The 13,637-nt window shown below is 46.9% G+C and overlaps 1 protein-coding gene across 1 annotated transcript in view; it reads left to right on the forward strand.

The window, feature by feature from the left end:
• Positions 1-8,688, forward strand: part of apc2 (APC regulator of WNT signaling pathway 2) — a 39,918-nt gene extending 31,230 nt beyond the window's left edge. The window contains exons 10-15 of the mRNA XM_042057570.1: positions 32-130; positions 815-954; positions 1,381-1,458; positions 1,578-1,694; positions 2,221-2,435; positions 2,671-8,688. Coding sequence (XP_041913504.1) covers positions 32-130; positions 815-954; positions 1,381-1,458; positions 1,578-1,694; positions 2,221-2,435; positions 2,671-8,386 — 6,365 coding nt within the window. The 3' untranslated portion in view covers positions 8,387-8,688. The remainder of the gene's footprint in view (positions 1-31; positions 131-814; positions 955-1,380; positions 1,459-1,577; positions 1,695-2,220; positions 2,436-2,670) is intronic.
• Positions 8,689-13,637: the final 4,949 nt, after the last annotated feature.

The following is a 13,637-nucleotide window of genomic DNA, read 5'->3' on the forward strand; positions in this document are numbered from 1 at the left end:
CCATGCTCATCTTCTTCTGTGATCCACACAGACATCCCAGAGCCAGTGGACCCCCAGATCTGCCAAGCCGTGTGTGCCGTGATGAAGCTCTCCTTTGATGAGGAGTACAGGCGTGCCATGAACGAGCTCGGTGAGTTACCCTCCGAATCCTCACCCGTCTGCACATCTGTCGTCCGTCATGCTTTAATCAGGTCAAAGGTCAAAGGAGGAGTGAGAGGAACATCTCAAATAACAACGTCAAATCACAATGTCAGATCTCAGCGTCAAATCTCAAATCACAACGTCAAATCTCAAATTACAACATCAAATCTCAAATCACAACGTAAAACCTCGGTATCATGAACTAGGGATGAACAGAGATGCCTCCCAATTCTTTACACATAAGCTCAAGACACACCAGGTGTAAGTGCGTGGGCTGAAGAGCTATATAAATAAATCAGTAAGCTACTACTCATAATGCACCCTTTCAGCTATTTATATCACTATTCCCATAAGAAGAGCTATGGAAAATAAAATGTGGATAATTCTTTGATTTTAAAAACATGCTGGATTGAGCTATAAAGGCTTGTTTGTTCCAGCTGGGTAAACTGGAGATAAGGGAATGTAGAGAAACAATGCGACTGGCTTTAAACAACTCAAATTTCCTGTGTTTTAATAACATTTTGTCTTTGTGAGAAAAAGATCTCACCAGATGGACTTGGTCTCCAGTGATATGATAATTATACTCACATGAGAAAAAGATCTCACGAGATGGACTTGGTCTCCAGTCATGATTATTATACTCAAATGCTTCTGCTTGTGTGTATGAATGCAGGGGGTCTTCAGGTGGTAGCCGAGCTCGTGCACCTGGACCAGGAGCTGTACGGGGTGATGAATGACCCCATCAACATGGCGCTGAGACGCTATGCTGGCATGGCCCTCACCAACCTCACCTTCGGGGACGTGGTCAACAAGGTAACACACAGTCATGAAACAGACAAGCTTCAGCATTTCTGTTCTTATATGTCTATAATATAATATTTACTTTATCTTGACTGTATACTGACATATATCTAGACATTGTCAGTAGTCCAGGTACATTGTATATATATATGTACATTGTATGTAATACATAAGTATAAGTATATATGTATATTGTCTATATAAGTAACATCAATAAACTGGAGCCAGTTTCCTTGTATGTGTGAATAACTTTGGCATTGAAAGCTGAAATTACTCTTACTATTAATAAGCTCTGGTTTAGCTTAGGTGTTCAAAAGTTTCTCTGAAAAAGATCCAGTTATTAAGTGTGCCATTTAGCATAGTTTTAATTAATGTACTCAGGCTGGGGTATTTTTAGAGGCAGATGGAGTTTCACTGTATGTTTTCTACTGTTTCTAGGCCACTCTTTGTACTAAGAAGAGCAGTCTTCAGGCGATTGTGACACAGCTTGCATCAGACAGCGAGGAATTACATCAGGTAAAAAATAGAAGAAAGGACTCAGAACAGCACTTTATAAGTGTACTCCTGCAACACGATATTCCAGTATTAGTATGTATTTTTCAGAATGCTAAGAAAACAGTTGTGTCTGTCCTCAGGTGGTGTCGAGCATCCTGCGGAACCTGTCCTGGCGTGCAGATATCAACAGCAAACGAGCGCTCAGAGATGTGGGCAGCGTAGCAGCACTGATGGCGTGTGCGCTTCAGGCCACAAAGGTAAACACAACACACACACAGGCTAACCCTTAGCCTACCCAAGAGTAACCTGAGAGTAACCCTATATAACCCTGTCTGACCCTTAGCCTACCCAAGAGTAACCCTGTCTGACACTGTTAGCCTACCTGAGAGTAACCCCTATCTAACCCTATCTAACCCTGTCTGACACTATTAGCCAAGCTTAGCAGAATTCACTGGAATTGGGTTAAACCAGTTAGCCTATAGCACCTTTTTAGTACACACAGAGAAGAGGATATGTAACATGTGTATAACAATATGTTCCATGTCAAACACAGAACCGCACATACATTAAGCTATAATATCTATAAAAGGTGCTGATGAGATGCTATTATTTGAGAAATTATAGGCATATGCTAAGTCAATTTACTGGCTACTCTCCAATGTAATAAAAGGGGTATCAAGCAAAGTAGGACACTTAGTAAGTGCTGATGAGGCACTTATTAAGTCCATTCTACACTTACCATCTTCAGTGATCAACACGTCATCCCTCTGCTCCGTCCTGTAGGAGTCCACTCTGAAGAGCATCCTCAGCGCGCTGTGGAACCTGTCGGCTCACAGCCAGGAGAACAAGGTGTCCATCTGTTCCGTGGACGGCGCTCTGGGCTTCCTGGTCAGCACCCTCACCTACAGGTGTCAGACCAACTCCCTCGCCATCATCGAGAGCGGCGGAGGCATCCTGCGCAACGTGTCCAGTCTCATTGCAACCCGAGATGATTACAGGTATGGCTTGGTATATGTTTGCGATTTAAATATCTGCATTTTTTCCATAATATACTATATACTTCAGAATCTCATTTGACACTACCATAGTACTCAACAATAGTATAGTACATTTCAGAATAGCACTATTTGCTGAAGATCAATGGTTTGTGTAATGCCATGTGTCACAAGACTATACACAATACTTTACCCTTTATACTTGTACAATACCATACTTTCTTCTCTCTTTCCACAGACAAATCCTGAGGGACCACAACTGTCTGCAGACCCTTCTACAGCATCTGCGTTCCCACAGTCTGACCATAGTGAGCAACGCGTGCGGAACCCTGTGGAACCTCTCTGCCCGTAGCCCCAAGGACCAGGAGCTGCTGTGGGACCTGGGCGCAGTGAGCATGCTCAGAAACCTCATCCACTCCAAGCACAAGATGATCGCCATGGGAAGCGCCGCGGCGCTAAGGAACCTCCTCGCCAACCGGCCGCTGAAGTACAAGGACACGGCCGTGATATCGCCTGGCTCCTGCATGCCCTCCCTCTACATGAGGAAGCAGAAAGCCCTTGAGGCTGAGCTGGATGCCAAACACTTGGCAGAGACATTTGACTCCATTGAAAAGCAAAGTCCCAAACACCCAAGTATTAACAAACCACTGAGGCACATTGAGAGCCTGGCGAAGGACTATGCCTCTGACTCTGGCTGCTTTGACGACGATGAGGCCCCAAACGTGTCAAGCAGCCTGGACACCGGGACATACTCCATGCTATCCATGTTCCTGAACAATTCCAACTTCCTCCAGGGTCAGCCCCGGAAGAAAGACAATGAACCAGAGAGAGATGTTGGGCTGCCCCTGACGGACGATAAGAAGCACGCTCCCCCGGACGATGAGGTGTCCTTGGCAGCGGAAAAGCTAGCGAAAAAGATCACCAACACAGTGGCAAAGATCGACAAGCTGGTGGAAGACATTACCATGCACACGTCCTCAGAGGACAGCTTCAGTCTCAGCTCCGAGGACCACTTTGTGGACTGGCCGTACGGCTCTGACGAACTCCACGAGGCCAGAGCCAAGTCCTGCTCTCCATGCCGGCTCTCAGACACCAGCAGCCTCGCACACAAAGAGCGACTGAGCCGAGCCCACGCCCTGCTGCGCCTCAAGACCAATCACAGCAGCCTGTCCAACGACAGCCTCAACAGCGGCAGCACCAGTGATGGCTACTGTGGCAGCAAGGACCAGGTGCGCACTGCGGCCAAACCACAAATGCAAAAGCGGCCAGACAAGCTTGAGCTTAAGGTGGCCCACCATGACATCCTCAATAATTCACTGCAAGGCACAACAGAGATTAATAAAAATGAAATACCAGAGCGAGATTCTGAAGTGAAGACGTCAGAGCCAAGCAGCACAGAGACAGAGAAAGCTGAAGAGCCTTATCTGTCCACACCAGCGACTACATCAACCAAGGTATCATCCGATGTGAGCATGCCCACCATTAAGCTGTCCCCCTCCTATCAGCACATCCCACTCATACAAAGTGTTGCCAAGTTTGGGGTTGCCAAGAACACTATCAATGTCCAGGCAGCCCAGGCGATGAGAAGGCAAGCCTGGGTGCCTACAGTGATGACTGGTGGAAGCATAACCAAGTTTTCTCCAATCGTAGCAGCCAGAAGCCCAGTTCTGGGGCAGATGGAGACTGTGCAGAAATACTCAGTGGAGAACACACCCATATGCTTCTCACGCTGTAGCTCCCTCTCTTCGCTGTCCTCTGGCGATGGCGCCCTGGATGGACAGAGCCAGAGCGAGAATGAGCTTGAGAGTGACTCGTCCCTTGAAATCATCGAAGTGGAGGATGACGAGGAACTGCGGAGGAGGGAGGAAGAGGATGAGACGTTGCATGATCTAAGCGACAGCCAGATGCTCGTGACAGACCAGAAAACTAGCGCCAGCATCAGCAGCCTGCCCTCTGACCCCATTGAAATCCCCAAGCATCGTGAGAAGGTCTTCCTCAGGGAGGTCTCCCCCATCATTCCCGAAGACCAAACTCCGTCAAGTTCCTCCGACAATTACATCCATGAGACACCCCTTGTCATGAGTCGCTGTAGCTCTGTCAGCTCTCTGGGCAGCTTTGAATCCCCCTCCATTGCCAGCTCTATCCTGAGCGATCCCTGCAGCGAGATGATTAGTGGCACTGTGAGCCCAAGTGACCTCCCGGACAGCCCTGGGCAGACTATGCCTCCCAGTCGCAGCAAAACCCCATGCTGTGCTGAGACAGGTGGCCCTGAGGCCCAGAACATGGGGATGGGGAACCAATGGGAGAGCAGCCTGAGGAAGTTCATGGAGATCGCAGATTTCAAGGAACGGTTCAACCTACCTCCCGACTTGGACACTATGATCTACTTCACTGTGGAGAAACCGACCGAGAACTTCTCCTGTGCCTCCAGCCTGAGTGCGCTACCTCTTCATGAGCATTACATACAGAAGGACGTGGAGCTCAAACTGACTCCCCTACTTCAGCAACAAGACAACAACCCCAATGCCCAACATGGACAGAGAGATGAAAGGGATGATCGAGGCTGTCTCGACCAAGCTGAGCGGTACAGTGAAGGGAATTCAGATGATGATATAGAGATTCTCAAAGAGTGTATCAACTCCGCAATGCCCTCCAGGTTTAGGAAAGTGAGACCTCTGATGTCTACTCTGTCCAACCAGATGCTTAACCCTCAAGGAAGAAGATCTATTCAACTGCCCGTGTACATGGTACTGCCCAACAGTAATCAGATGTGTGCCATGCGAAAGCCTGGAATGAGTGAAAGGGACATCTATCACGATGATTCATCCTTCACAGATTCAGCAGAGGGTACTGCAATTAACTTCTCAAGCACCACTTCCTTGAGCGACGAGACACTTCAGTACCCCATGAAGGCCAAGGCAGCCAAGGACTGGCGTGCCAGGAACATGGAGAAGAGGGAGCTCATTGATCAAGAGGCCAAGCGCATTGAGGAGCTGCGTATCTTTTCACGCTTCCACAAGCCTAACAAGATGCCCAATCAACCAGAAGTGACGGGTGCTCAGATGAACAGGATGAGGCACGCTGTCCCAACCCAGAGACTGCTCATGCAGAGCAAAGAAATGGCCGCCAGACTGACCCAGCAGAGATTCAACCGAGCCCAGTCACCCGCACCCAACATCCAAACGCAGGCGCAGAACCTTTCACGGAGCATGCCACAGTTAGATCTGCCCATCAGAATGCAAAGGGCAGAGATGTATCAAAGCCAGAAGTCTCTCTACGGGGAGAATGCTCAGGAAAATGTGGCATTTCAGTCAATGCGACACCCAACACCAACTGAGGAAGCCATCTACTGTTTCTATGACGATCAACTGGATAAAGAGGAAACAAGGATGACACAAACAGGACTGAAACAAATAAACGATACAAACAACAGGATAACTATGAAAACCCGTGGAGGGATGAAAGGCAAGCGTGAGGACAGTCCCCAGACAAGGCTCAAGGGCTTCCAAAAGATCAAGCAGAATCTAATTATGAATGAGGCCCCACCATGTTACTCTCTCAGTTCCTCCCTGAGCTCCCTCAGCGATGCAGACTTCGAAGAGCACAAGGGGAAGAAGCAGCAGGTCTGGATGAAAAACAGACACAGCGTGGCGTCTAATCAAGCTCAGTGTAACAACAAGCTTCCCCACATCCAGAGCCAGTATGAGGAGAACAGCTCGCCCAGCTCTGTCAGTATGGACTCTGAGGACGATCTCCTGCTGAAGTGCATCACGTCCGCAATGCCCAAACAGAGGAAGAAGCAATCTGGAAGGAAGAGGAAGTCTGACCGGAAACAGAAACAGAGAAATGGCCAACAAAAAGCTTCCGATGACTGCAAACCTGAGAAAGAGATGGAAAGCGACGACATGTTGTCTGATAAAGACTCGGATCTCAACAGTGTTGAGTGGAGGGCAATACAAGAGGGGGCTAATTCAATTGTAACAAAGCTGCAAGCCTCAAAGTCTCAGGAGCAGTCATCCGAGTCGGAGTCAGTGCTGTCGTTCATGTCTGGTGTGTCTATGACGTCGAGCTTTACCCCCAAGGCCGACAGAAAGAACAACAAAGACAACAAGAATGCAAAGAAACTGTCAGAGGGTAGAAACCAAGGGACCCCACTTGACTTCACCCAACGCAAGCCTGTCTCAAACTTGCCAGTTGTCTTCAGAGGCCGAACGGTGATCTACACACCCAAGAAGGAGACGACCCTCTCACAACGCCCACCTCCCAGGAAGGTGTCACCGAAAACAGAGAAACCGGTAAAGAATCCCAACCTTGCTCAGCATAGATCTCGTAGTCTGCACAGGCTCGGATGGCCCAGTGACTCCACAGCGTTCTCTCTGCCCAAGAGAAGCTCAACTCCACCTGCAAGGATACCAAAGAGCTCATCATCCGGTTCTGGATCTTCCCAAAGCTCTACCCCATCAAGGCAGACCCAGAAAAAGCTTTCTCCTTCTCCAACACAACCCAGTAAGCCTGCCCTGAAAAAGGTCACAACTCCAGCGTCTAGTCCACCAGGCAAAAAGGGAAACACATCACTTGCAAATCAGCCCGCTAAATCGACTGTCAACAGCAAAACTCACAAGTCTCCCGTCCGCATACCGTTCATGCAGACTCCGGCACAGCAACCGAGGACAATCTCTCCACTGGTGACGAATCAGCCTACTTCAATTAGCAGGCAGAACAGCCAGGTGTCAGGAAAGAGAATCTCACCAGCCAACCGCTTCGAGCTAGTGCGCATGACGTCATCCCATTCCAGTGGAGGCGAGACGGACCGCAACGGCTTCCTGCGACAGCTGACCTTCATCAAGGAGTCACCCAGTACCTTAAGACGGGATGGGTCTTGCTCTCGCTCCGTGCCCACTTCCCAGCATGCCTCACCCCGCAGAACCGGTCCTGGCACCTCCACCGTTTTCCTCTGCTCGTCGCGGTGCCAGGAGCTGAAGCCAGTGGTGCAGGGGCCGAGAAGAGGGCTGGGCCGGGGCCCAGGACAGAAGGCTATCCCCGAGCAAGGCCTCCTGCGGCAGAGCAGCGCGCTAGCCAGGGCCACCTCCACCGACTCCAGAGACTTCGAGGTGAAGCGCCCAGCCAGAAGAACCAGCTCAGAGAGCCCTTGTAGAATCCCCAGAAGGAACATCCCTGCACCGAAGCCCACGGGCCGGGAGACATTCAGGCGTGAGCGTGAGACGATCAAGCGTGAGCGTGACCGCGAAACGTTCAAGCGCCATGCCTCGTCCCCGAGCATCAATGTCCTCAGCCGTGTCACCAGCCGAACATCGCTGCGTTCCTCTTCCTCCGACTCCAGTGCCCGCGCCAAAAGCGATGAGGACACCAAGAAGAAGACACAGAGGGCAGGGAGTCGTGGCGCAGACAGGACCACCTGGAGGAGGATCCGTGATGAGGACGTGCCTCAGATCCTACAGAGCACTCTACCGGCCACTGCACTGCCTCTGTTGCCTTCACCCAATGGGCAAAAACCGATGCCGCCACCACTGCCAAGTAAACTGCCAACCATCGTGCTGAAGTCCAGGAAGACCAGTGACGCAATCGTTCAGACGGAGGACTTGTCCACCAGCAAGACAAACTCGAGCACCTCCCCAACAATCGAAAATGGCCCAGGCATGTCCGAGGATGCCTCTAAACTCGCCCTGCTTCGGAAGATCAGCATTGCGTCCTCGGGCAACCTGCAGGACGGAGATTCTGATTGCTCCCTGAAAAGCCACAGCACAGTGTCATCTCTCAACTTCTCCGATGGACACAGCGGTGGCGTCGGCCACTTCCGCCACAGCTCCCCCAGCAAAGCCGCCCGAGTCACCCCATTCAACTACATCCCCAGTCGCACTGCCTGCACACAGCAGGACATGGAATGCCAAGCCTCAACACTCACTGAGAAGCCAGCTGGAAAGGTCGAAGCTTAATAGCTGTGCCCCTGTCTCAGTGTGTTCAGAATTCGGTCCATATTATGTTTCCGGATGCTGCAACTCAGGTGGATTCATTGAAAGCATCAGTATTTTTACCTCCTATAACGTAGAACTTCTCTTGTCTTGCCTCCCTCTTGCCATACATCTGAAAACATCCACCTTCAAAGACCCTGGCGCTGGCATCCTCAAATCCTATGTGTACACCCAGTAGCTGCAGTCCTTAAAGTAATATGCATAATTCCTGAAGAGATAACCATGCTGAAAAAGGTGCATTTTTCTACTTTTTTTGTACATGTACATATACCACTGCTTTTGCTTTGCGAGTCATATAAACACAAACCACACAAACGCTCTGTGACAGACTATAATCCTTCGGATGGGTGGGTGGGTTGAGTGGGTGGGAAATTAGGCTTTCAGCACTCAAACAAACAATATGCAAAACCAAGCAAGTTGAATCTCTGAATTGAGACTTGTTTTGAACTCTTGTGGGCCTCCTGTCTTGAACCCTGAGTATTGGAAGAAGACTGTTGAACTTCAACATGAGACAGAAACCATGGATGTCTGCGTTAATGTACAGCGTTTCCTTTGTATTCACAAATATTTAATCTTTTGTCACATTACTGACACCCGAGATCTGCCACAATCAGCCTTCACTTTGTAAACACTGCAGGAAAGCCATTTGCAAATAGCTCATGTAAAACAATCAGCACAGCTAGAAATGTGTGCCTATGTTCCAGTGTTCCACAGCGTCTCTGTGACGTAAAGATAACCGCAGCGTCTCTGTGACGTAAAGATAACCGCAAACTATACCATACGCAATTCCACAGAAGTCCATATTTCACAGCAGTCTGCTGTCAATCAACAAGGACTCGCTTGTTTAATCTGGTCTTAAACAGAACTCTCCCAACCCCCAGCAGTTATTCACATAAAAAACTAAACTAAATGAAGAAATCTGAGAAAGGTTTCATCAGAAAAAGACAGGCACATATTTTTGGAGAAGCGATGTGATGCTCCATTACAGCTGAACAGGCTCAGTAACCACATGTTCCAGTGAAGTAGCTGTGTATAAATATATCTGCTTACTGAATGCTTCGTTTGATAATATAATTGTGTGTTTGCCTTTAGATTCAGGTATGCGTAAGTACTTTACCTAAGAGCAAAAAAACATGTGTAGTTATCACTGGGAGAAAGCTCCACTAAACTCCTGTGAAGGAGTACCACTGAGGTCTCCGCAGAAGATGCGAGTTCACCACCTAGACCCCGAGGAAGGTCAAAAGGTCAAAGAGAAGCTGCGAGTTCACCACCTAGACCCCGAGGAAGGTCAAAAGGGCAGAAAGAAGCTGTACCATATAATTGCATTTGCTGTAGAAGTAACACCATTAGTCCAAATGCATTTACTGAGTTATCCTCCTCAGTACATTTACAATTGGCAGACCAGGATTTGTGGACGATAACAGTCTTGTTGTTTAATCAAAAAAGTCAGGATTTGTGGAGGACAATAACAGTATTGTTGTTTAATCAGAAAAGGTCAGTTTTGAGGGTTATTTATGCTTACAAAGTCCACACAGCTGTGTTTTCTTGATACATGTCTTGCATTCTAAGCTTTAGTTTCATTTGTCTTGAGATCTCCAGTTTGCCCTGTCTGTTCTGCTCCACAGGTGATGTATATAACCCTCATGCCTACTTTTCTGACTTTGGGATTGAGGAACTGTTTGGTATAGATGATTGTAAAAGAAAGATGACGGCCATGATGTTTGTGTGTAAGGGGCTGTTGGATGCACTTCTGTGACCATGGAAGAGCTGGGCCGGATGTCAACATGGATTGTTTTTGAAAGAATTGGAAGTGGTATTACCCTGTGCTGGCCAAGAAGCCTCGTAATAAATGTTCTCATGTTATAACCAGTGGAGATGTGTTCTTTCAATGGCCTGATTTCACTGATGATGAGTAAGACTTACTGGTGTGTTTTGAATGCATTGCTTTGAGGCACCTATTGTGAGCGGCAGACCTCTCAAGTCTCACGCATTGAATTTCAATGACTTCACACGCTCACACGCCACACATGGCATTTCTCACTCCGAGAAATTATTAACTTGCCTTTTTTTTTTTTTTTTTAAGGGCTACATTTTACAAACGTGTCACACAACGTTGCTGTCTGTGCGCTCATTCAGCTCAGAGAGCTGCTATTCCGTTACTAACCTATCGGCCAATCAGAAAATAGGATTTCTCAACCAATCAGGAAATAGTTTTGTTTTGACTGCTGGTCCGCGGAGTCGTGGAGTGAAATTAGGCCCAGTGCTTCGTCTGATAATTTGCTGCGCAGTTGATCAAGATACCGCGGACCGACAAAAAAAAGAAAACAAACGTTTCTGCTATCGATGTCATTAAACATGGAGCCATACAATAAAGTGGTGGTATGAGCGTTCATTCAATGCAGGCGTCTGCGCGAGAGAAACTAAAACTAATCGATAACGTTGGTATCAAAGCTCCGCTTCAACCTGTTGAATGCTATTTAATTGTTTAACGACACTTAATAGAACAACGTTGATTTGTGGAACTTCCATAGAAACAGAGCAGAGACTGTAATAGCCTACATTGTATAGCACTGAGTATTGTATAGTCAAATTTGAATACAGTGGCCAAAAGCTATTGTAGCCTTCTTTATATCTGTCTAAGATCAACAGATCAGTGATTTACGCCTATCTGCTCGCCAAAAAAGCTGGTATTGTGTTTCCTGAATCCTTCAGGCATTCAAATTAAACTTCATTAAACAACATGTATTTTTTTTCTCCATTTCCTACCAATGTATGATGCTTGCATGAGGGAAACATCCCAAAACAATAGCACCCATATCATTGTTGTTGCTGTTGTTTTGAGAAGTATTTCTTTTCTTATTCAAGCATCATGCAGCCATGCAAAAGCAATGAAACTAATTACATCTTACATTAGTAAAGCAGTCCTCTGATGTGCATGTCACAAAACATTTAAGTGAAAGTACATGTATAACAATATAGGCATAATAATGATTGTGATAATGATAATGACAATTTGATTTGGAGGGAGTGGGGTTGGGTACGTGTAGATGAGCCCTATGACCCCAAAGTCTGCCATGACTGGGCCTCAGGTCAAAGAAGTTTGAGAAAGGCTGGTCTACATAATCTGCATCAGATTGAGGTTTGCAGTGATGCGCCTGAAGGCACGGGCCCAGTCAGTTATATCACAATATGCACATTTGTTTAAATTCATACCTAATCACCATGACCAAAATTGACAAAATATTGACCTACCTACCGACCCATGTTTTTTTTTGTTTTTTTTGGCTGTTACTACAAGAATAATGCTCTTGGGTGCTCCTTGTTGGTGCCCCCCCCCAATTCCAATCCTCCCCCACCTTTCTTATGCAGCCCTTGCCACTTAATATACTAAACCCCTCTTCTACTGCACTTTTTACCCCCCCACTTTGCACAAATAGGCTGACACCAGACATAATTTCACTGCATTTCTTACTTCCAGTAACTATATGCATGTGACAATAAACTTCCTTGTATCCTTGTATCTTTAAGGATGGCCTCATGACTGTGAAAATGGCTGACATTGAACCACAGTGCTTTAAATGTAGTATCAGTCATCAAGGCATCAAAATCTGCCACAAACACTTACAACACACAACATAACTCATAAACACACATACAGACACAGACAGTGTAAATTATTATTTACTATAGGGTTCTAGAATAAATAAATGTTTGAAATAATGGAATTTGTGCTCTCTCATGAAGCTGGGTCGATGGGACATGGGGAGGGTGGGTCTGTTGATCGGGGGGAGGGGGCGTGGCGCCACGAGTAGTTCAAGCAGACGTAAGACTTTCATGTACTTCGATCAGGGGGGAGGGGGCGTGGCACTGTGCCAATGCCACGCCCCCTCCCCCTGAGAAACAAAGTCTCACTCCTTGCAAACTTCAAAACTTGAGAGCCCTGGTGAGCGGAGGCCTTATAGGCAAGTCCCCCCAATGGGCGGCCATCTTTTACAAGCTTTGGGCAGTTACCGGGCAGCTATTTTCCTATTCAGTGAATGGGGAAGCGTACTGGAAGGGGCGGGATATATGTAAACAACTGCCACATTGGCGTTACGAACTAAGCCCATGCATTTCTGTGGAGGATTCTTTTGAGTGTAGTGTCTCCTCATTAGTAAGTCCATACTGAGAGCCTCCCATTTCCGTTAGCTCCTCAGGCTAATCTAATCACTGTATGGTTAATCAAAACAAATGCCAAAAATTTTCAGCAAAATGTGGTTCAGTTTAAAAGTGAAACTTCCCTTGCTTAGACAACACTGGCTGCTCAGCCAGGGAATTCTTGTAGATTGCTAATTTCCAGTAGCCCAGGGTTTTTCCCAGGCTAAATTTCCAGTATAGCAAAATGCATCAGACAATTCACTTTTTGCCAATCCAATTACAAAACATATATTGAGTTAGTAAGACTATTTCAATGTTTACCAAACTGATTTCATCACCACATCTGCCCGCAGTCTGGACCACTGTCGTGGACACACACACCACCAACATTAGTGCTGAAAGACCTCCACCAGAGGATGCAAATATCCTTGAATCAAAACTAAACACAAGTAATGCAGTACGCACTGACATCAGAGCCATGTCAATATTTCTCCATGGTATTTTTACATTACATATTTCTTTCTTTTTACATTACATTTTTCAATACATTACCATTTTTCATATCTTTACGTTAGGTCATCGAAATTAAAGCTCAAATGTAAGTAAGCATTCAGTGTCTGCCTAGTCTTTGCTTGGAAAGCCATCTTCAAATCGCACTAATGGCATTACTGTAACTCAACACACACAGACACACCACCGGATATTAAAATATAAGGAGGGATTTCACCCTCTAGCGCGCCCTTGTGGCCAAATATGATTTGATTACTTCTTTTAAAGAGAAGTCTTATATGGTCTTTAAGGTGATAACACTAAAATGTAGGGTAAAACCTAGCCTGGGTGTTCCCATGCTGCCTTGCGCGCAATTTGATTCACGCTGCTAAGGCAGCCTGGAGACCATGGAGCAAATTTTCGCCTGAGATAGACCAATCACAGAACAAGGGGGAAAGCAAGACGATGATGAGCTATGCACAGACGTTCCCAGACCACGTCTCATTGAGAAGTGGTGGCGCTAGCCAGGCTAGGTAAAACCCTTGATACCAACACAATGTATAAAAACACAATCTATTTGACAGGTAAA

This window comes from Alosa sapidissima, chromosome 12 (genome assembly GCF_018492685.1).
Source record: "Alosa sapidissima isolate fAloSap1 chromosome 12, fAloSap1.pri, whole genome shotgun sequence".
In the NCBI taxonomy this organism is placed as follows: Eukaryota; Metazoa; Chordata; class Actinopteri; order Clupeiformes; family Clupeidae; genus Alosa; species Alosa sapidissima.